General features: G+C 49.7%; 1 protein-coding gene across 1 annotated transcript; it reads left to right on the top strand.

The window, feature by feature from the left end:
- Window positions 1-571: 571 nt before the first annotated feature.
- Window positions 572-22,593, top strand: LOC140190118 (proteolipid protein 2-like). Its single transcript, XM_072246615.1, has 5 exons — window positions 572-780; window positions 15,675-15,830; window positions 16,571-16,663; window positions 17,587-17,680; window positions 21,678-22,593. The coding sequence occupies exons 1-5, from the start codon at window positions 673-675 to the stop codon at window positions 21,698-21,700; spliced, it is 474 nt and encodes a 157-aa protein (XP_072102716.1). The 5' UTR covers window positions 572-672; the 3' UTR covers window positions 21,701-22,593.
- The last annotated feature ends 1,355 nt before the right edge of the window (window positions 22,594-23,948 follow it).

Here is a 23,948-nt window from a genome sequence, read left to right as displayed (position 1 = left end):
GTGGGACCCTCATCACACCACCGCAGAGAGAGAGAGAGTTATATAATTGGTTTACAGAGAGCCCATGTATTTTAATGATTTAAAACTGCTTGTATATATTCCATGCTGAGAATTAATTAAAATCTCTTTACACAATCTCAACTGGTCCTGTCTTTAGCTTAATTACTCAGTTAACCCTACTACTGGGTGAGGAAGGGTGGAGGTGAGGGAGAGAAGATCAAAGGGAGGGTGAGGGGGTGAAGGGAGGGGGGAGGGGAGAGGGGAGGGGGGAGGGGAGAGGGGAGGGGGGAGGGGAGGGGAGGGGGGAGGGGGGAGAGGGGAGGGGGGGGAGGGGAAGAAGGTGGAGGGGAGGGTGAGGGGTTAGAGAGGGTGTGGAGGAGGAGTTAGGGAGTGAGACGGGCTGGACGGTGGGTGAGGATGTAGAGAGTGGGAGGTGGAGGGAAAGGGAGGGGGACGGGGTAGAGGGAGGGAGGCTGAGGGTGTAGAGAGGGTTAAGAGGAGTGAAGAAAGGGGGAGGGAGGTGTGAATGAGCAGGAGGAGGAAAGGGGAGTGGTTGAGCGAAAAGCTGTTAAAGAGGGTGGAGAGGAGAGGAGGTGTGAGGAGAAGCCAGCGGAAGTTTTCCGTCCCGCCTGCCCTCCTTCCTGCTCCGGGACCCGCCCAGTTCCACACACCATGGCCGGAGAGGAGACGCAAGGAACGGTCGATCAGGATGGTGGGATTTTCGGCCGCTTCAAAGCCTATGCCCGCACTAGGAAAGGAACCATCTTGTTGGCGGAGATGGTGAGTGGCACGAATACCGGGCACTGGGGAGGGAGTGGCACTAATACCGGGCGCCGGGGAGGGAGTGGCACTAATACCGGGCGCCGGGGAGGGAGTGGCACGAGTACTGGGCACCGGGGAGGGAGTGACACGAGTACCGGGCACCAGGGAGGAACCTGCCCGGCACCGGGGAGGGGCTCCGCTGAACCGCGCTTGGTTCCCGTATGCAAAAAATAATTCTCTTTCCCTCCCACCTTCATTCTCTCCCGTTCCGCCCTCCATCTCTCCATCCCAGCCTTCATCCTCACCCCCCGACCTCACCTGCACCCCTCACTCCTACCCCTCCAAACTGCAACCTCACGACTCACCTTCATCACTCGCACGCCCTACCCCTCACCAGTCATCCCCACCCTCGTAAACACCCCCCACTGCCTCCCCTCGCTCTTCCCTCCCCTTCCCCTCCCTCTCCCCCTCCCTCCCCCCCCCACCCTGATCTTCCATCGAGCTTTTCTGACTCAGCCGCAACAGTGACTCATTTCCTAACCAGTGCCCACAGGACGCTCATGTCTGCCGCTGCCTCACCTCCCGCCTCCCTACCCGCCCATCCGCTCACCTACCGCGGACTACTCCCGCCCACCTTACCGACACGTGCGGTGCCTCAGAGGGAACGACTTGTGACCACTGAGACGCAGGCAGCTCTCGCTGGGAGCGGCGGGTAGTGAGGGCCTCGGGTTCACTCAGATGGTGAGATGGGGTCGACTGTCCCTCTCCTCGATCTATTGACGTCCGGGGGCATGGGCGGGGGTCCCATCAGAGGTGAGGAGGTTCAGCGGGAGGGAATGATACTTGGCACACCAAAGGTACCACTTTGACGTTTTTTTATTGTTGCCTGTACAGTGAAAATCTTGTCTTGCACACAGATCAGACCATTACACAGTGCATTGAGGTAGAACAAGGGAAAGCAATAACAGAATGCAGAATTAAGTCTCACAGTTACAGAGAGAGAGAGAGAGGCTGCACTGCAGGTAAACAGTAAAGTCTATGGTCTTGACCAGGTTGACCGTGAATTCAAGTGTCCATCTTACCACACTAAGGGTCCTGCCGAATGGTTTCGGCCTGAAACGCCGATTGTACTTTTTTTTTCCCCCGCTGGATGCTGCCTGGCCTGCTGGTTTCCTCCAGCATTTTGTGTGTGTTGCTTGGATTTCCAGCATCATTTTCTCTCGTTTATACTAAGTAATTGTTTCATCATCAACATTATTATGTGGCGTATCATATGAAGTGGGCGGTCAAGGGCTTTTAACCGTGATTGTTCTGGGCGAAGTTTTCCAGACAAGTTTCGGTTTGCCATTGCCTTCTTCTGGGCAGTGTTTTCACGAGACCGGTGACCCCCACCCCCACCCCCCAGCCATTATCGATACTCTTCAGGGATTGTCTGGCGTCGGTGGTCACCCAACCAGGGCTTGTGATCTGCACCGGCTGCTCATATGGCCATCCACCGGCTACTGTGGGTTCACATGACCCTGATCGGGTTAGAGCTGCTCCTTGCCCAAGAGTGACCTGTAAGCTATTCGAGGGAAGGAGCTCTTTGCACTTCCTTTGGTAGAGATACGAGGGGTGATAAGTTCGTGGTCTAAGGTAGAAGGAGTCAATTTTAGAAAACCTAGCACATTTATTTTTCAACATAGTCCCCTCCTACATTTACACACTTAGTCCAGCGGTCGTGGAGCAGACGGAACTTGGACCTCCAGAAAGTGTCCACAGCAGGGGCGATTGATAAGTTCGTGGCCTACAGTAGAAGGAGATGAGTCAGACAGCTCTCGTTACATGCACGTGCAGGTCAACTCTTTGAGTGATTGTGCAGAAAGTTTGAAGTTAATAACTCATCTCCTTCTACCTTAGGTCATGAACGTATCAATCAGCCCTGGTGAGTTATTAACTTCAAACTTTCTGCATAATCACTCAAAGAGTTGATCTGCACGTCCATGTAAAGAGAGCTGTCTGACTCATCTCCTTCTACCGTAGGCCATGAACTTATCAATCACCTCTGCTGTGGACGCTTTCTGGAGATCCAAGATCCGTATACTCCACGACCGCTGGACAAAGTGTGTAAATGTAGGAGGGGACTATGTTGAAAAATAAATGTGCTAGGTTTTCTAAAATTGACTCCTTCTACCGTCGGCCACAAACTTATCAATCACCCCTCATATACTGTATCTCTACCCTGTGTTACGTACCCCGTAACTGGGTTGCCAAACCAGCAGAAATGGATCACTCAGTTGGAGTCTGGATTACTAGAACTAAGAAAGTTTTATTAAAGAAACAAGCAACACAGTACTCTAATCAAAAGGATAATAAATGCAACAGTTCAGCAATGATAAACACACATGTACACAGAATTAAGATAACAGGATCAATCAAGCTCTATCGTTGTCTAGGGGTAAATGACCAGTTTCAAAGTGACGCAAAGTTCAGTTCAATTTAGTTCAGTTCAGTTCGCAGTAACCGCTGCCGTGGCGATGGACAGTGGGGGGAAGGAGAGAGAGAGCAAAACGAATGAATATTCAAAACGGCTTCCACACAGACCTTCACAGTCAGCTTTCGGGCGAGTCCCTTGTGATGTCATCTGAGGTCACCGACCATGCCCCTCCGTTTCTAGATACGATCGTTTCTCTGCGGTGAACCCGGCACCCAGGCAAGGGTGGACACACACCAGGTTCCTGCCGATCGTGCCTTTTCACCCTGTGCGTCTATGGCTTGTCCCGCGACCAGTCGTTCAAAAACTTCCCACCGACTTGTGGGAGACACACTGCTTCCAGGGTCTCGTTACCTCGGGATGTCGTGTGTGTGTCTTGCCTTAGCGAACCTGTCCCTTTTTATCCCCCTGCTGGGGTATCGTCTGTCCGTCACTTCAAACAGTTCAGGGTTCAAAGGGGGAGCCGATCTTGACAGCAAGCTTCCGTTACTCTCTCCCGTCCCTTCATTAGCATCTCCAAATGCTGCTCCATTGTTTTCCTTATCTCTCTCTCTCCTGAAGACAGGCGGCAGACCAACCTCTGATCCCACTGGTTCCAGCGCAGGACAGCTAACATCTTAATCTATGTGTATTCTCGTCACACCTGTCACCTGAGGGAATCATTTGGTACTTTTCTAACAGTAGGGTGGAAGCTGTCCTTGAGCCTGGTGAGACATGCTTTAAGGCTTTTGTGCCTTCTGCCTGATTGGTGGGGAGAGAAGAGAGAATGTCTGGGGTAGCTTTTGATCATGCTGTCTGCTTTAGTGAGGCAGCAGGAAGCGTAGGCAGAGTCCATGGAAGGGAGGCTGGTTTTTGTGACATGCTGAGCTGTAAGACCAGCTCTTTGGTTTTGCTGACTTCAAGGGAAAGTTTTTTTTTTGTCATGACACCATGTCAGGAAGCTGTCCGTCTCCTTCCTGTACTCTGACTCACTGTTATCTGAGACATGGCCCACGACAGTGGTGTCATCTGGAAACTTGTAGATAGAGTTACAGTAGAATCTGGTTATGCACCTGTGAGTGTACAGGGAGTAGATTGTTGGGGGTCGGGGGACTGAAGACAGAGAACGCAACCTTGTGGAGTGCCAGTGTTGTGAATAATCATGGTGGAGGTGTCGCTGCCTATAGAGTCATTAAAAAAGTACAACCCTTCAGCCCATCTAGCACATACCGGACCATTGAAACTGCCTGATCCCATTGAACTGCACCGGGACCATACCCCTCCGTACCCCTTCCAGCCATGTCCCTAGCTAAACTTCTCTTAAACATTGAAATCGAGCTCACATGCACCACTTGTGCAGGCAGCTTTTTCCACACTCTCACTGCCCTCTGAGTGAAGAAATTTCCCCTCATGTTTTCCTTAAACATTTCACCTTTTACCCTTATCCCATGACCTCCAGTTGTAGTCCCACCCACCATCGGTGGAAAAACACCTGCTTGCATTTACCCTATCTATACCCTTCATAATTTTGCTTTCCTCTATCAAATCTCCTCTCAATTTTTAATGTTCCAAGTAATAAAGTCCTAATGTAGTCAGTCTTTCCATATAACTCAGGTCTCTTCCTGACCAGGCAACATTTTTACTCTGTGCAGTCTGTCAGTGAAGAGCAGTGAATCGACGGATTCATCTCTGGCTAAAGGTGTTCCTTCTCAACTCTGTTCTGAAGGGATCTTCTTGTATTCTGAGGCTGTGCCCTCTGATGCTAGACTCCCCTACTATAGGAAACATCCTCTCCATGTCCACTCTATCGAGGCCTTTCACTATTCGATAGGTTTCAATGAGATCCCACCACGCCCCCGCCTTCATTCTTCTAAACTCCAGCGAGTACAAGCCCAGATACGTCAAACGCTCCTCATATGGTAATCTTTCATTCCTGGAACCACTCTCATGAACTTGCTCTGGGCGCTCTCCAATGCCAGTACATACTTAGATACAGGGCCCAAACCGGCTCTCAATACCCCTGAGTCCCTCTGTTCTGCAACACTGCCGAGGACTCTGCCATTCGCAGTTCAAGTCCTGCCCATGGACCCTGTCATTAACTCTGACAATTTGCACTCATCAGAGTTCATTACAGGGCCCAAAAGAGAGTATTCCCCCCCCCCCCCACAGATAGTGTTGGAATCTGGAACACACTCTTTGAGCAGGTGGCAGATGCGGAGATCCTCATAATGTTGAAGCATCAATGGTAATAACTTTCTTTTCAAATCTTTTTATTATTATCATCCAAAATTTACAAGAATACATCAAAGTAAACAACACTTACAATGTCTCAAGAAAAAGAAAACATTATTACAAAGATTGAAAAAATTTTTGGTGATGGAAAAAAAAAAGAGAAAAAAAAACCCTACCGAGCAAGAAAAAGTGAAGTAAAAAAAAGCCCATTAGGTGTTCAATCCCAGAGCCAGGCGTCATACAAAAGCTTCTAAAGTAATTGTAGGGCACGGCAGGGTTGACTCAATGGGCCAAATGGCCTGATTAATCCTGCTCCTATGCCAGGTATGTGTTTCCATTAAAGTAGCTACATGGTAGACAAAGCAGTGAAGAAGACAATTGGCATGCTGGCCTTCATAGGTCAGGGCACTGAGTACAGGAGTTGGGACGTCCTGTTACACCTGTACAAGATGATGGTGAGGCCACACTCGGTATTGTGTGCAGCTCTGGTCGCCCATCTATAGGAGAGGAGGGCAAGAAAGGCCTTTGGAAAAGTGCCACACATGAGGCTGCTAAAGAAGATAGGAGCCCATGGTTTTACAGGAAAGATACTCTAATGGATAGAAGCAACACACACAAAATGCTGGAGAAACTCACCTAGTAAAAGAGCACAGTTGACGTTTTGGCCTGAAACAACGACTGTACTCTTTTCCTAGATGCTGCCTGGTCTGCCTAGTTCTTCCAGCATTTTGTGTGTGTTGCTCTGATTTCCAGCATGTACAGATTTTCTCTTGTTTGTGATAGCATGGATAGAAGATCGGCTGAGCGGCAGGGGGCGAAGATTGGGAATAAAGGGAACCAGTTTCGGTTGGCTGCCGGTGACTAGCGGTGCTCCGCAGAGGTCGGTGTTGGGACTTCTTCTCCTCATGTTATATGTCAATGATTTGGATGGTGGAATTGATGGCTTTGTGGCCAAGTCTGTGAGTGATATGAAGCTGGGTCGAAGGGCAGGTGGTGTTGGGGAAGCCCGGAGTCTGCAGAAGGACTTGGACAGGTTGGGAGAATGGGTCAAGAAATGGCAGATGAAATACAGTGTCATGCACTTTGGTCGAAGGAATAAAGGCATAGACCGGGGGCTCAGCAACCTCTTTGCCTCTGTGGGCTGGATCACGTTTTAATGAGTGGACGGTGGGCCAGATAAATGCCATAAAAAAACCTGAAATATGGGAATTATCCATTTAAATACATCTAGTTATGTTTTGCTTCAAATGAATGAATAACGCATGCTAGAGAATCATTTGTGCTTAACTAAGTTCTTAGTAATCAAAGAACTGTTATTTATTTCATTCAAGGCATCTTTTGAATCTATTAAAAGGACACAAAGAATCTTTAAACATAAAATGTATGAATGTGATGCATTGAATGGTGGTCAATTAAATTAAATAAAAATGAAAATTTTAATGCAAACAGTCGATAAATCAATGTGAAACTTGGTGCTGTTTGTTGCTTGAAAGCTTCTCAATATTGGGTGTCAGACTTGTTGATGCCAGGAGCAAGACATTATCCAGATGGGCATCAGTCAATCTTGTTCTCAAATGGTTCTTGGTGTGGTTCAGTTTTGAAAATAATTGCTCACACAGATAAGTGGTGCCAGACAATGATGCCATCTTTTGTTGCATGGTCCACTGAGTTAGGATGCTTCCCACTTGGATGATTATATTTTCTATAGAAGTCAAGCACTGACACATCTTCAGAATGAAATTTCGATCTCAATATGTCATCACACTGCATCTCAATCAATTCCATTTGAAAAATTTCTGATGCAGTGTCCACTTCCACATCAAATGGAGTAGAAAATAGCTTGAACTCATTTGCATGCAAATGAAAATCAGCAAAATGAGATGAAAACTCTTTTCTCAATTCTTGGACCTTTGTCTCATTTTCTAGGCAAATGAGACAGACTGGTTTCCCAGCTTGCTCAATGAAGAATTAATCTAGTGTCCAAGTGTCTTGGAAATTTCAGCGCTCAGTGTCTACCTTCCTGCGTTTTGCATTCATTGCCATTGGAATTTTTTTCTTTGATTTTATTTCGAAACGCGAGTTATTCAACAAGTATCGGAGCACATGTAGATACCTGGATATTTAGCATGGATTTCTTGTTAAAACACAGTGACGCTGTTTCTGTTTACAAATTTGAACGATCCCATCTGAAAACCTGCGCGTGCACAGAGAGTATCTAATACATATTAATAAGGTAGTCTGCCTTCCCGTCATTCGTATATACCAGTGTTTGGTTTGGAACAAAACGGAACCTGGGGCCAGTCATGTCCATCAGTGTGGTTGCGTGAAACACGCAGAATAAGGAAAATTAGCTCGTGGGCTGGATAAGCATAGTATCCCAATATTTGCTCGCGGGCCGGTCAAAATACCTTCACTGGCCAGATCTGGCCCACGGGCTGTAGGGTGCCTACCCCTGGCATAGACTATTTTCTAATCAGGTAGAAAATTCAGGAATCAGAGGTGCAAAGGGACTTGGGAGTCATCGTGCAGGACCCCCTAAAGGTTAACTTGCAGGTTGAGTCAGTGGTAAGGAAGGCAAGTGCAATGTTAACATTCATTTTGAGAGGACTAGAGTATCAAAACAGCAATGTAATTCTGAAGCTTTTTTGGACATTGGTCAGACTATACTTGGAGTTAGACTTGATGGGCTGAATGGCCTATTCTGCCCTTATGTCTTATGGATATGAAAGATTCACCAGGATGATCCTGGGACTGGAGGGATTGAGTTATAAGGAGAGGCTGGACAGGCTGGGACTGTTTTCCCTGGAGTGAAGGAGGCTGAGGGGTGACCTTATAGAGGTTTATAAAACCATGAGGGGCGTAGATAAGGTGGAGGTCATAGTCTTTTACCCCAGGCTAGGGGAGTCTAACAGTATAGAGCAGAGGTTTAAGGTGAGGCAGAGAGATTTAATAGGAACCTGAGGGGCAACTTTTTCACCCAGAGGGTGGTGACAATGCGGAACGACCCTGCCAGAGGAAATGGTTGAGGCAGGTACAGGAACAACCTTTGAAAGATACTTGGACAGGTGCATGGATAGGAAAAGTTCAGAGAGATGCAGGCCAAACACAGGGTTCTGGGACAGCCCTGCATCCCACGTTGTTCGCTGTCCATGCCCTCAACAGCCCCTCCACACTCCCAGTACCTTCCCCACCCTGTACCCTGACGGTCAGTCCCTCAAGGGTGTCTCCTCCGTTTCTTCCTGATATCTTTTTCTGTCTTTATCTCTCCCTTCTCTGTGTCACTGCTAGTTCCCATTCCCCCATTCATCCCTCCCCTCTCTCTCCCCCTCCACTCCACATCTCTCTCCCCCATTCCACTCATCCCACCCCCTCCTCCTTGCTCCCCCTATACACCATACCTCTCTCCCCATTCAACTCATCCCTTCCCCCTCCCTCTGCTGCCCTGACTCCCCCTTCCCCCTCCCCTACTATCTCCACTCCCTCCCCTTCTCACACTCTCTCCAGTCCCTCCCTTCTGTCTCCCCATTCCACTTCCCTCCACCCCCACAGTGCCAGTCCGCTGTTGAGACGTGTCCCTCTGTGTGTTTGTCTGGCCTGCTCTGCTGCTAACTGCTGGCAGTGGCTGTAGTGGGCATGTCCTCAAATCAATGACCCTGTTGTGTGAGTGCTGGGGAGGGCGGTGGCTGGTACATGGGACAGCGCCAGTTCCGTAGGCGAGGATGGGATGAAAGGGTTGGTTTCTGAACGGGCCGAGCTCCTGCCTCACTTCCTCCTTATCCCCTGAAAAAGAGACTTGGAATCAAAAACTTCAGAGCAGATTCTGAGAAGGAAAATCAGGCTCTGCCTGACACGCCGGGAGTTCTTTGAGGAGCTGGAGAGACTTATGGGCAAATTTCAGAATCAGGTTTATTATCACCGACATGTGTCATGAAATTTGTTTACTTAGCAGCAGCAGTTCAATGCAATGCATAATATGGAAGAAGAAGAAAAAAATAAATACATAAGTAAATCAATTGCAGTATACGTATATCGAATAGATTAAAAACAGTGGAAAAACAAACAATATATATTCAAAATTGAGGTAGTGTTCACAGGTTCAATGTGCATTTAGGAATCAGATAGCAGAGGGGCAGAAGCTGTTCCTGAATCGCTGAGTGTGTGTCTTCAAGCTTCTGTACCTTCTACCTAATGGTAACAGTGACAAAAGTGCATGCCCTTGGGTGCTGGAGGTTGTTAGTAATGGACGCTGCCTTTCTGAAACACTGCTGCTTGAAGATGTCCTGGGTACTCTGTAGGCTAGTACCCAAGATGGAGCCGACTATATTTACAACCCTCTGTAGCTTCTTTCGGTCCTGTGCAGTAGCCTCCCCCGCCCCCATACCAGACAGTGCCGCAGCCTGTCAGAATGCTCTCCACAGTACATCCAGAGAAGTTTTTGTTGATGTACCAAATCTCCTCAAACTCCTAATGTAGTAAAGTCGCTATCCTCCCTTCCTTAGCCACAGAGTCACTGGAGCAAACTGCCAAAGGATGTGGCAGAGGCAGATACAGTTACATTTAAAAAAGGACGGGATTGCTGAAACCCCACTGGAGTATTGTGCACAGTTCTTGTCGCCCTGCCATACAAAAGTGTTTGGCTCACATCTTGCTAAGTCTTTTATATCGTTCATTGTACAGGACACTGAGCACAGGAATTGAGATATTTTAATGTTCATGTACCTGCCTCAAACACTTCCTCTGACAGCACGTTCCATATACGGACCGTCCTCTTGAGTGGAAAAAGTTGTCCCTGTGGTCTCCTTTAAATCTCGCCCCTCTCACCTTTAACCTGTGCCCTCTAGTTTTAGACTCCCCTACCCCGGGCATAAGCACTGTGACCATCCACCTTCCCCACACCCTTGTGGTTTTATAAACCTCTGAAAGGTCACCCCTCAGCCTCCTTCACTCCAGGGAAAACCTCCCCAGATTGTCCAGCCTCTCCTCGTAACTCAGGCATAGTAGGGTAGTGGTTAGGACAGCGCGACTCCGGTTCAATTCCCACTGCTGTCTATGAGGAGTTTGTACGTTCTCTCTGTGACTGCACGGGTTTCCTCCGGGTGCTCTGGTTTCCTCCCACAGTCCAAAGACATTTTGGTTGGTAGGTTAATTGGTTAGGTGAGGGTTAAATTGGGGGACCGCTGCGCTCACAGGGCCAGAGGGACCTATTCTATGCTGCATCTCAACAAATGGATGAATGAATAGATAAATATAGTCCCAGGAACATCCTGGTGAATCTTCTCTACTCTCTCTCCAGCTTAATGACACCCTTTCTATAGCCGTGTGATCAGAACTACTCTCAATACTCCAAGTGCATTCTTACTGACATCTTGTAGAGCTGTAGCATTTTAACTCCTGTGCTCAGTGTCCTGAATGATGATGTGCCAAACACCTTCTTCACCACCTCCAAGTGCACTTGGAGTATTGTGTGTAGTTCTGGTCTCCCAGCTATTGAAAGTATGTCACTAAGCTGGAGATGTCGTAGGAAAGATTCACCAAGATGTTCTCGGGACTGGAGGGATTGTCTACCTGTGGCACCACTTTCAGGGAACCATGCACCGTTCCCCTGGGTCTCTTTGTTCTACAACACTCCCAAGGGCCCTGCCTTTCACTGTGTAAGTCCTGCTATGGTTTAACTTCCCAACATACAAGACCTCATGCTTGTCCAAGTTAAACTGCATTTGCCGTTCCTCTGCCCACCTCCCCAGCTGACCGAGGTCCTTCTGTAACGTTAAACAACCATTCACCTTTCAGTGTCCTGCAGCCAGACCCAGGTAATGTTTATCCATGGGCGGTGTTTTTTTCCCCCTAAGTCTTACTGCAGACATACTGAAGGGTGTGCGTCATGTACCCACAGGTGCAAGGTTATCTAGATTGGTACCGTAATCCAGGGTCGACCAGTTGGAGATTTTTCACTCTCCTGTCTACCTGTATTCGCTGAATGACCCGTCTGGATGGCATCCACAGATTGGTCTGTATGGGATTGAGACATGCAGGGGAGCTGGGCTGAGTAACGGCAGATAAAGTTTAACTCAGACAAGCATGAAGGTTGTGTTTGGGAAGTCAAACACAGTGTGGGACTTTCACAGTGAACAGCAAGGTAGGGCTCCCTGAAAGTGGCGACACAGGTAGACAGGGTGGTGAAGAAGACGTTTAGCACATTGGGCATAATCGTGCAGGACACTGAGCACAGGAGTTGAGATGTTACAGCTCCACAAGATGTCAGAAAGAGTGCACTTGGAGTATTGTGTGTAGTTCTGGTCACCCAGCTATAGGAAGGATGTCATTAAGCCGGGGGGGGGGCGGGGTGGAGGAGGAAAGATTCACTAGGATGTTCCTGGGACTGGAGGGATTGACTTATAAGGAGAGGCTGGACAGGCTGGGACTGATTTCCCTGGAGAGGAGGAGGCTGAGGGGGTGACCTTATTGTTTGTTCTTTATGGCCATGTCGTATGATATGGGGCTATCACGGGCTTTCCATGGCCATGGTTGTTCTTGGCAAATTTTTCTACAGGAGTGGTTTACCATTGGTACGGTGCCTTTACAAGATGGGTGGACCCCCCCCCCCCCACCCCCACAGCAGTCATTATCAATACTCTTCCAATTGTACAAAAGGGACGGGTTGCACCTTAATAAGCGAGGCACCAGCATTCTGGCAGGCAGGTTTGCCTCTGCAACACGGGTGTGTTTAAACTAAGTAGTGGGGGGGAGGGGACGAACTGGAAACATAAGGATGGAGATAAAGGGAAAGTGAGAATAAGGAAAGATAAGAAAGACAGCAGAATCAACAGAGCAGAAAGCTCAAGAAGGGATCGTACAGTATGGCCAAGTGAAATAGGAATTGATATGGGAGGTGAGGGGAGTAATGAATTAAAAGTATTGTATATGAATGCACGGAGTATAAGAAATAAAGTGGATGAGCTTGAGGCTCAGTTGGAAATCGGTAAGTATGATGTTGTGGAATAACAGAGACATGGCTTCAAGTGGACAGGGCCTGGGAAATGAATATTCAAGGGTATACGTCCTATCGAAAGGACAGACTGATGGGCACGGGGTGGGGTGGCTCTGTTGGTGAGGAATGATTTCAGTCCCTTGCGAGGGGGATGTAGAATCAGGAGACGTAGAGTCAGTATGGATAGAACTGAGAAATTCTAAGGGTAGAAAGACCCTAATGGGAGTTATCTACAGGCCCCCAAGCAGTAGTCTGGATGTAGGGTGTAAGTTGAATCAAGAGTTAAAATTGGCATGTTGCAAAGGTAATGCTACAGTTGTTATGGGGGACTTCAACATGTAGGTAGACTGGAGGAATCAGGTTGGTACTGGACCCCAGCAAAGGGAGTTTGTGGAGCCCCTCTGAGATGGATTCTTAGAACAGCTGGTACTGGAGCCTACCAGAGAGAACACAATTCTAGATTTAGTGTTGTACAATGAACCGGATTTGATCAGGGAGCTCAAGGTAAAGGAGCCATTAGGAGGTAGTGACCATAATATGATAAGTTTTAATCTACAATTTGAGAGGGGGAAGGGAAACTTTGAAGTGTCAGTATTACAGTTGAACAAAGGGAACTATGGTGCAATGAGGGAGGAGCTGGCCAAAGTTCAATGGAACAATGCCCTAGCAGGGATGACAGTGGAACAGCAATGGCAAGTGTTTTCTAGGAATAATGCGGAAGGTGCAGGATCAGTTCATTCCAAAGAGGAAGAAAGATCCTAAGGGGAGTAAGGGGAGGCCGTGGCTGACAAGGGAAGTAATGGACAGTATAAAAATTAAAGAGAAGTATAACATAGCAAAGACAAGTGGGAAGCTGGAGGATTGGGAAACCTTTAAAGAGCAACAGAAGGTAACTAAAAAGGCAATACGCAGAGAAAAAATGAGGTACGAAGGTAAACTAGCCAAGAATATAAAGGAGGATAGTAAAAGCTTCTTTAAGTATGTGAAAAGGAAAAAAATAGTTAAGACCAAAATTGGGCCCTTGAAGACAGAAGGGGGTGAATTTATTATGGGGAACAAGGAAATGGTAGACGAGTTGAACAGGTACTTTGGATCTGTCTTCACTAGGGAAGACACAAACAATCTCCCAGATAGTGGCCAAAGGACCGAGGGTAATGGATGAATTGAGGGAAATTTATATTAGGCAGGAAATGGTGTTGGGTAGGCTGTTGGGTCTGAAGGCTGATAAGTCCCCAGGACCTGATGGTCTGCATCCCAGGGTACTTAAGGAGGTGGCTTTAGAAATCATGGATGCATTGATAATCATTTTCCAATGTTCTATAGATTCAGTTCCTGTGGATTGGAGGGTGGCTAATGTTGTCCCTCTCTTCAAGAAGGGAGGAAGAGAGAAAACAGGGAATTATAGACCGGTCAGCCTGACGTCGGTGGTGCGGAGTAAATTATAAAAGATGAAATTACGACACATCTGGATAGCAGTAACAGGATTGGTCCGAGTCAGCATGGATTTATGAAGGGGAAATCGTGCTTGACTAATCTGGATTTTTTGAGGATGTAATTATAAAAATGGACAAGGGAGAGCCAGTGGATGTAGTGTACCTGGACTTTCAGAAAGCCTTTGATCAAGTCCCACATAGGAGATTAGTGGGCAAAATTAGGGCACATGGTATTGGGGGCAGAGTACTGACATGGAATGAAAATTGGCTGGCTGACAGAAAACAAAGAGTAGCGATTAACGGGTCCCTTTTGGAATGGCAGGCGGTGACCAGTGGGGTACCGCAGGGTTCAGTGCTGGGACCACAGCTGTTTACAATATATATTAACGATTTAGATGAGGGAAAAGTAACATTAGTAAATTTGCTGATGACACAAAGCTGGGTGGCAGTGTGAAATGTGAGGAGGATGTTTTGAGAATGCAGGGTGACTTGGACAGGCTGGGTGAGTGGGCAGATGCATGGCAGATGCAGTTTAATGTGGATAAATGTGAGATTATCCACTTTCGTGGTAAGAACGGGAAGGCAGATTATTATCTAAATGGAGTCAAGTTAGGAAAAGGGGAAGCACAACGAGATCTAGGTGTTCTTGTACATCAGTCACTGAAAACAAGCATGCAAGTACAGCAGGCAGTGAAGAAAGCTAATGGCATGCTGGCCTTCATAACAAGGGGAATTGAATATAAGAGCAAAGAGGTCCTTCTGCAGCTGTACAGGGCCCTGGTGAGACCACACCTGGAGTACTGTGTGCAGTTTTGGTCTCCAAATTTGAGGAAGGACATTCTTGCTATTGAGGGAGTGCAGCGTAGGTTCACAAGGTTAATTCCTGGGATGGCGGGACTGTCATATGTTGAAAGATTGGAGCGACTGGGTTTGTATACTCTGGAATTTAGAAGGCTGAGAGGGGATCTTATTGAAACATATAAGATTATAAGGGATTGGACACGCTGGAGGCAGGAAGCATGTTCCCGCTGATGGGTGAGTCCAGAACCAGAGGCCACAGTTTAAGAATTAGGGGTAGGTCATTTAGAACAGAGTTGAGGAAAAACTTTTTCACCCAGAGAGTGGTGGATATATGGAATGCTCTGCCCCAGAAGTCTGTGGAGGCCAAGTCTCTGGATGCTTTCAAGAAAGAGATGGATAGAGCTCTTAAAGGTAGTGGAATCAAAGGTTATGGGGATAAGGCAGGAACTGGATATTGATTGTGGATGATCAGCCATGATCACAGTGAATGGCGGTGCTGGCTCAAAGGGCCGAATGGCCTACTCCTGCACCTATTGTATATTGTCTATTGTCTATAAGATTGTCTGTCTGGCGTCAGGGGTGGCACAACCAGCACTTGCGATATGTACCAGCTGCACATATGACCATCCACCACCTGCTCCAATGGCTTAACATGACCCCTGATCGGGGGGAGGATATGCTGGTGCTACACCTTGCCCAAAGGGTGACCTGCAGGCTAGCAAAGGGAAGGAGTGCCCTACACCTCCTTTGATAGACGCATCTCCACCCTGCTACCGTTTGATGTTTATAAAACCGTAAGCTGGGTAAGGGAGCCTAAAACTCGAGGACACAGGTTTAAGGGAGATTTAAAGGGGCCCTGAGGGGTAAGTGTTTCACCTAGAGAAAGAGCTGCCCAAGGGACATCATAGAGGTGGTACAGTTACAATAGGAGAGGATTCATTGGTCTGGAGAGAGGCAGGGAAGATTCACCTGGATTCTCACCTGTGTTGACCCTCTCCACCCGCAGGTGATCAGCTTGATCATCTTCATCTGCTTCTGTGCCTCAATCTCAGTCGGATACACAACGGCTCCCCTCATTGAGTTCTTCTTCAGCTTGGCTATCTTCATCATCTTCATGAACGGCTACGACAAGTCACTCAACTTCATCCACTGGCCGTGCACGGTAAGGTCCCCATTCCTGTCTCCTCTGTCTTTTCTTCAGATCTTGTAGGATCCCCAATCTTCCTTTTGGTTCCTTGGGATCTAAGCTCCTTTCAAGGAAGGAGCTCCCACGGTGTAGTCATGGGGGGAGAAGTTCTGGTACTAGGCTCTGATGGTGAAAGAATGGCTGGTTGATCCTGAGTCAGGACTTTGGAAGGGAGGGTGTAAATTGAGGGTGATGATGCTCCTCTGCTCTCGCTGACCTTGGTGGGAGAAGGAGGCAGGTTCAGGAGGAGGTATTGGAATAGTCCTGGGTGAAGGTCCGTGGATCCGTTTTCAGATGATGCTGCCACTGTGGTGGAGGGAGGGGAGCGTTTTGGGCCAACTGAGCGGGCTTCTCTATCCCAGATGGTGTTGATCTCACTGAGAATTGTCAGAGATGCATTCACCCCAGGGAAGTAGGGAGTGTCCTGTCACACTCTGGACACGTAGATGGGGATGGGGAAGAGGTAATGTGGCGGATATGGAGTGCGTGGACGAAGACCACCCAAAAAAGTAGGGAGTATTCCATCACACTCCTGACCTGTAGATGGGGAAGCGGTAACGTGGTGGATGTGGAGTGCATGGACCAACTCCACCAAACAAGTGGAGAATGTCCCGTCACAACTGACTTTGGGTGGTCAGCAGGGAGTACTTGGTGCTGAAGGTGTGTGATTGTCTATCGGATGGCGTGGACTATGCCTACCCTCTCGCCCCATGCAGGACTGCATCCGGTGCGGCATTGCCGTGATCATCTACATCATTATTGGGATCATTGGACTTATCAACGGGTACGGAGCCACGATCACTGCTGGGTAAGTGTAGGGGGTGGCGGGAGGTGATCCAGGCACGTGGTACAACAGAGACATGTCCAGATCAAACGGAGGTTGGGCTTGGAGGATAGCAATGCTGTGAGGGTCAACATCCCACCAACCCTCCCACGGTTGGGGAGTCCCTTCTCATTTCCTTCCCTGTGATGGTGGAGATCCCTCTTCACAGACCCTCCTGCAGTGTTAGGGAGGGGAATCCATCTCACTGTCCTCGTGTAGCAGGGAGATCCCCCTCAGCTCTCCCTTCCCCACGACATCAAGATGCTTCCTCATCTCCCATCTTGCGGCAGTGGAGATCCCTGTTCTCTACCCCACCTTTGGTGGGGGAGATCGTTCTTTGCCACCCCTCCCTTAGCACTGTGCTCCCCTCCCCATTGCCTCTCCCTTGGTGGAGGGAGCTCCTTCCTCTCCACCGCTCCCCTCAGCAGGGCAGGATCCTCTCTGCCAGCCCCACCACAGTGGGGCAGGACCCTCTCCACCCCTCCCTCAGCAGGGTAGGACCTCTTTGCTGCCTCCACCACAGTGGGACAGGACCCTCTGTGCCTGCCCCTCCTCAGTGGGACAGGACCCTCTGTGCCAGCCCTACCACAGTGGGCAGGACCCTCTCCCCCCAGCCCCACCACAGTGGGGCATTTTGCTCTTTGTTGCTTTTTGTGAGGGGGGGAAGCACTGGGGAATAGCCATGAGGCTATTGGGGGGTGAGTGACCACTGAGGCAGTGGGGGATGGGACCAGTGTTATTCAATGTTTAACTGCTGTGACACACTCTTTGTCCACCCTCTATCCCAACACCAACCACCTCACCCCATTCCTTGCAACCATCCTCCCCCCCCCCCCACCCTCTCCTTCCTCCCCCACTCTTGCCGGTCCTTCTGCCCCTCCCCCCCCCCCCCCCCCCCCCCCCCCCCAGGTTCTCTCCCTACTAGCTGCTGCCATCTTTGCCTACGACGGCTACCTGACCTTCCAGGTGCTGAATTTGAAGCGACACACTCCTGCGCCCACAGGTCAGAAGCAGGAACGGGGTGGGGAGGTGGGTGGTCTTCAGTGTGGGTGGGGTCCTCCGCCAGGGGGGCGGGGGAGGTGGGGTGAGTTGCATCTCCCCAGCTTTCCGCTGCTCCCGGAGTCAGTGACGTCAGTGTCTGTGGGTTTACGGGGACTCCCGTTGTGGTGGGGGGGGCTGAGGAAATGGTCCTGCCGATGTCAGGGTCTGTGGAGATCCCTCTCCCAATGCTGAACTCCTCAATAGCCTCTGCCTGCCCCCTCGTCAACTCTGAAATCCAGTTCTGCCCCCTGTCACCCACCACCTTGTCGCAGGAAAGCAGCACCCATCCTCGGAGATCCTCACCACCCAGGCCTTGCTCTTTTTTTCCCTGCTACCATCAGGTAGAAGGTACGGGAGCTTCAGGACCCACACCAACAGCTTCAAGAACAGTTACTACTCCCTGTTACGTACCCCATAACTGGGTTGCCAAACCAGCAGAAATGGACCACTTAGTTGGAGTCTGGATTACTGGAACTAAGAAATTTTTATTAAAGAAATAAGTAACACAGTACTCTAAACGTAAGGATATAAATGCAATGGATTAGCAATGATAAAACACACATGTACACAAAACTAGGATAATAGGAATCAATCAAACTCTATCGCAATCTAGGGGTAAATTGATCAGTCTCAAGTGACACAGAGTTCAGTTCAGTTTACTTCAGTTCACAGTGATCGCTGTTGTGCCATTGGGGGGAGAGAGAGAGAGCGAATGATGATATTCAAATCGGATTTAACAGACCTTTGACATTCCTCGCAGTTAGCTTTCGGGTGAGCCCTTTGTAATGTCTTCTGAGGTCACCGACTGTGACCCCTCTGTTCCGGATATGATTGTTCTTCTGTGGTGAACCCAGCACCCAGGCAAGGGCGGACACACACACCAGGTTGCTGTCGATCGTACCTTTTCACCCTGTGCGTCTATGGTCGGTCCCGCGAGCAGACCTCCAAAACTCCCACCAACTTGTGGGGGGGGCACCGCACTTCCAGGGTCTCTTTACCTCGTCATGTTGTGGTGTCTCTTGCCTTAGCAAACCTGTTCCTTTTATCCCCCTGCTGAGGTATCGCCTGGCCATCAAACTTCAAACAGCTTAGGTTCAAAGCAACCAGTCTAAACAATACTCGGAACTGTGTCTCTTTTCGTTAATCTCTCTCGGCTCTCTCTGATTAGCATTTTGAATGTTTCCCCCATTTGTCTCTCCCTTATCTCTCTTATCGGCATCAATCTTCTGATAACTTGGTCACACCCCCAACCTCTCTTGAACAAAAGAGGATAAGTACACTCATGTATTGAGATGTTCCCACAAGCAATGATCGCACTTTAAGGACTCTTTATCTCATGTTCTCATTATTTATTGCTATTTGCATTTGCACAGTTTGTTATCTTCTGCATTCTGCTTGATCTTTCACTTATCCTGTTTACAGTTACCATTCTATAGATTTGCTGAGTAAACTCAAAGGAAAATGAATCTCAGGGTTGTATATAGTGACGTACGAGGGGTGACTGATAAGTTCGTGGCCTAAGGTAGAAGGAGTCAATTTTAGAAAAACCTAGCACATTTATTTTTCCTACATTTACACACTTAGTTCAGCAGTTATGGAGCATACGGATCCCTTCTTTGTAGAAGTCGGCATCTTGGACCTCCAGGAGTGGTGCACAGCAGGGGTGATTGATAAGTTTGTGGCCTAAGGTAGAAATGTGCATGTAATGAGAGCTGTATAACTCATTTCCTTTCACCCCTGTTTTGGACCACCTGGAGGTCCAAGACGCTCTTGTTACATGCATGTGCAGTTCAACTCTTTGAGTGATAATGCAGAAAGATTGAAGTTAATAACTCATCTCCTTCTACCTTAGGCCACGAACTTATCAATCGCCCCTGCAGTGGACCACTTCTACAAAGAAGGGATCCGTATGCTCCATGACAGTTGGACTAAGTGTGTACATGTAGGGGGGGGGGACTACGTTGAAAAACAAATGTGCTGGGCTTTCTAAAATTGACTCCTACCTTAGGCCACGTACTTATCAATCACCCCTCCTATATAGTCTGATAATAAAAGTTACTTTGACATCGTCGTCACCACCCTGAACTCCTCCCCCCAACCCATCCTGTCACCCAGCACCTTGAACTCCCCCTGTGACCTTCACACTTCACTGCCCTCTGGACGCTGAACTCTAGCCTCACTCCCTGGCCCTCTAGGGTACTTCGCTCACCCTGAACGACTCCCTTGACACTGAACTCCTGCCTCTCGTGCTGCTGTTTTCCACACTGCCTGTCAACCCCAAGCACTCATACTGAAACCCCACCCCATTCATACTGAACTCTGCCCTCCGTCACGCCCCCACCCTGAATACTTTATTCTCAGCTGACCACTGCCCCTCTATCCCTGGCACCCCCTCGCCCCACTCACACTGAACTCTTTCCTCCATCACCCGCATCTGAGCTCTCCATGACCCCTCTACACCCCCACACTGAACTCAATCCCCCTCCCCACCCTCACACTGAACTGACCCCTGCATGCTGAACCATTCCCCTACTCCCTGAACACCCCTCCAGGCTGTACTGACCACCTGCCCCACCCTCTGTGAATTCTTCCCTCCGTCACCTGTGCTCTGAACTCATACCGCCGTACTCATTACCCCTCCCTCCCCGTTACTGTCACGCTGAACCATTCCCCTCCTCCCTGCACACCCCAGGCTCTACTGTGCCCCCACTCACAGAACTCTTCACTCCGTCACCTGTACTCTGAACTTACACCGCCCTCCTCATTACCCCACCGTCCCACGTGAACTTTGCCCCCACATATTGTTACCATCAGGCTAACCTCCACTCCTGCCCCACTGACTGAACTGCCCCATCCCAAACTTCACCCCCAATCCTGAACTTCACCCCCCCATGCTGAACCTTTCCCCCACTGTCCGTCACTCCAAATCTGAAGTCCCCCCTCGCCCAAACCCACTCACCCCGAACTACTCCCCCCCCGACACCGAAATTCCCCAACACCGCGGAACTCCTGCCTCTCACGCTGAACTGTTTCCCCTCTCCTTGTCACCCTTAGGAAACTCCCTCCCCCGCAACCCACTCACCATGAATGATCCCCCGCCACCAAACTTGTACTGCTGCTTGTCACCCCATGGATAAACTCCCCCTGCCCTACCCCTACCTACCTACTGCTCATTACCTCCCTTGCATTTAAGGTAGTATTGCAGGTCCTCCATCTCTGGTGGTGTTCATGGCTTCGTTTGTTGTTTCAGTAGCTTCTTCTTAGGTTTTCTCTACTGTCAGTCATGCAGGTTCCAGGTGACTTAGATGAAGGTCAGACCACATTTTCAGAGCAGTTCATGCAGAAAACCAGATGGTTGCAAAGGGTTCCCAAACTTGCAACTGTAGGTCATGCCCTCTCATCCAGACAGCATCCTGGTGAACCTCTTCTGCACCCTCTCCAAAGCCCCCACACATTTCCTCGAGCTGGGTGGCCACAACTGCACACAATACTCTGTGTGGTCTGTGCACAATTTTATACCATTGCAACTTGCTGCCCCGAGTGATGAGGGAGAGCATGCTCTCTGCTGTCTCCGGGTAAGTCAGTTGTGCTTGGTGTAATAGGGTGGTTGACGGGCCAACATAGGTGTGGTGGGCCGGAGGGCCAGAGTCCGCACTGGATCTCTCCAGAGGGAGGGTTGCAGGAGCGAGCAGTGGGAAACTGGGGATTGGGCTTTGGTTTGTCGCTGAGTGTTTCTCAAGTCCCTCTGTGGGGGAGAGAGGAGTTGGAGACCCCTTCTCTTGTGTGATGTGGCTTCCATTTGACCCTCCCTGGCTGCGACGATGCTGTTAGCTGGGTCTTCTCCCCCCCCCCCCCCACCCCTCCAAGAACACTTGGCTGCCATCGCGGTGAAGGGGCGGATGTGGTTGTCCTGGCTGATAGACGCTTGCTCCCTCACCGCTCTCTCTGTCTCTCCACAGAACCCTCCGATAACTCGCCGTAACCCTGGAGGAGGAGGAGGGGTGGAGGAATCCTGGAACAGGAGTTCCGGACTCTTGGCTCCAGAAGCCAGCACTGCCAGACATAATGACTCAGGAACACGTCCCGATCTCATCTGTCTTAATTCTGCGACCCCTCCCCCCATTCCATCCAATGCCAATGAAGGCACGCTTGCACGACTCCGCGCTCGCCATCCTAGCCATTGTCTGACCTAATTCCTGGAACCATGAACCCTCTCTGTTCGTCAAAAATTCCTTAGCGTACCCTGCCAATTACTGTATCGGGCTGGCCTTGTCTGACTTCCCGGACAACCTCACACTCGTCCAGAATATCTGCAATCACCCACCTGATCAATATCGTTGTTGTAATCTTGGACAATGTCTCTGGCAACCCACGGATTTACTCGTGGTCCCCCTTACATTGTCAATCCAAGTCTGACAAGTGCAAGGGTCCCGGCACCCACCCACAGTTGTGCTTACTGCACCGATCCCAGATTTCCGGTCAGAAAAGCAGCCCCTCCCGCCTCCCCCATACTCCTTTCCCCAATTCTGCATCGAATTCACCAGCTCGCCTTGGATCCCGTGTTGCCTTAATCTTCCGGACTAGTTTGCCACACAGGGACCTCGTCGAGGGCCGCACTGGAGCAACTGCTCGAGTAGAGTGGGGAGGGGGCTGCGAGAATGCCATTGACTGGTCCCGACAGCCGCTCGTTCAGTGCTGGCTCGCCAACACACCTGGGGCAATTACCCCCGCGGGGTCGTCGTTGGGATGGGACAGCAAGCCGGAGCAGTTGGGGTAAGGGAACTGTAGAGAACGTGCAAACTCCGTACGTGTACGTACACACACACACACACACACACACACACACACACACACACACACACACACACACACACAGCAATATCAGATATTCAGACACGCACACAGACAGATGTACACAGACGCACACAAGCAGGCAGACAGATTCATTGCCGATTCCTAGGGGAAATATCGGATTATGTTGGTCTTGGTTTCCGAGCCATGACTTTGCTTCTGCCGGCGTGAACTTGATAATCTCGGGCCAATGTTTGCACAGTAATGTATGTTTCCTGATCTAATACACTGATCCTGCTGCAGAACAGGTCTGCGACTGATCCTTGCTGTTTGTCGGGGTGGGCGGGGTAGGCGGGGCGGCTCCAAAGCGCGGATCTCTCCCGACCCGGGGTGGGGCCAGCTTTCTTCCCGGTGCGAGCCTGCCCTGCACTTGACCTCCGGTTCCCATTGTGGTGGGTGCCCGAGACTCCAGGGAGCTGAGGTCATCCCACCGCAAGGGGCAGCAGCGAGGTCAGAAAACTCCGGGACTAATAAGGTTCCCGGCCCGCTGAGTTCCTCCCAGCATTTTGTTTGTGTGTGTTACTCTGGATTTCCAGCATCTGCAGGATATCTTGCAGATTTATATCACTGTCTTAAATGACGTGAAAGCTTGTTCTGCGTCAGCAGTACAGTGCAAAAACCTAAGTAATGCATAACAATTAGTATTGTTAAAAGAAAGAATATCGGTGTAGAAACACAAAATGCTCAGCGGGTCAGGCAGCCCTTTCTGGAGGGGAATGCACGTCTGGCCGAGACCCTTTAACAGGACTGCAAAGAAAGAGGGGAAACCGTGAAGGAGGCAGAGTTCATGAACTGTTCAGAACTCTGAGAGCGGAGGGCAAGAAGTTCTTGAATTGCTGAGTGTGCGTCTTCAGGAGTCTGAGCCTCCTCCCTGATGGCAGTAACGAGAAGGGGGCATGTCCTGGGTGGTGATGGGTGCCACCTTTTTGAAGCATCGAGTTTTGAAGATGTCCTCGATGCTGGAGAGGCTGGTGCCCGTGATGGAGCAGAAGGAATTTACAGCCCTCTGCAGGTTCTTGCAGTCCTGTGCAGTGGTCCCTCCATAAGCAGATGGTGATCCTGCCAGTAAGAATGCTCTCCACGGTACCTCTGTGGACATTTGCTAGAGTCACCTCAAACCCCCAATGAAGTATAGTCCCAGGCGTGCCGCCGCCTTTGTAATTGTATCATGTGTTGGGCCCAGGATAGATCCTCCCCGCTAGAAAGGTGGTGGTGGATATCCCGACCCCGGTGGCAGACAGCTCAGCGCTCTTGGCGGTAGAGTGGAGAACCTGTAGGGGTGACCCCCCCCCCCACTAAGTTAACCACCTCCTCACCTCCAGCCCCCTCCCTCTGCGACGGACCACGCTCCCAACTTCTCTCGCTTCCCCCGCGGCCAC

This window comes from Mobula birostris, chromosome 29, assembly GCF_030028105.1.
Source record: "Mobula birostris isolate sMobBir1 chromosome 29, sMobBir1.hap1, whole genome shotgun sequence".
NCBI lineage: Eukaryota > Metazoa > Chordata > Chondrichthyes > Myliobatiformes > Myliobatidae > Mobula > Mobula birostris.
The sequence above is the reverse complement of the archived record's forward strand: the minus strand, read 5'-3'. Positions and strand labels throughout refer to the sequence as shown.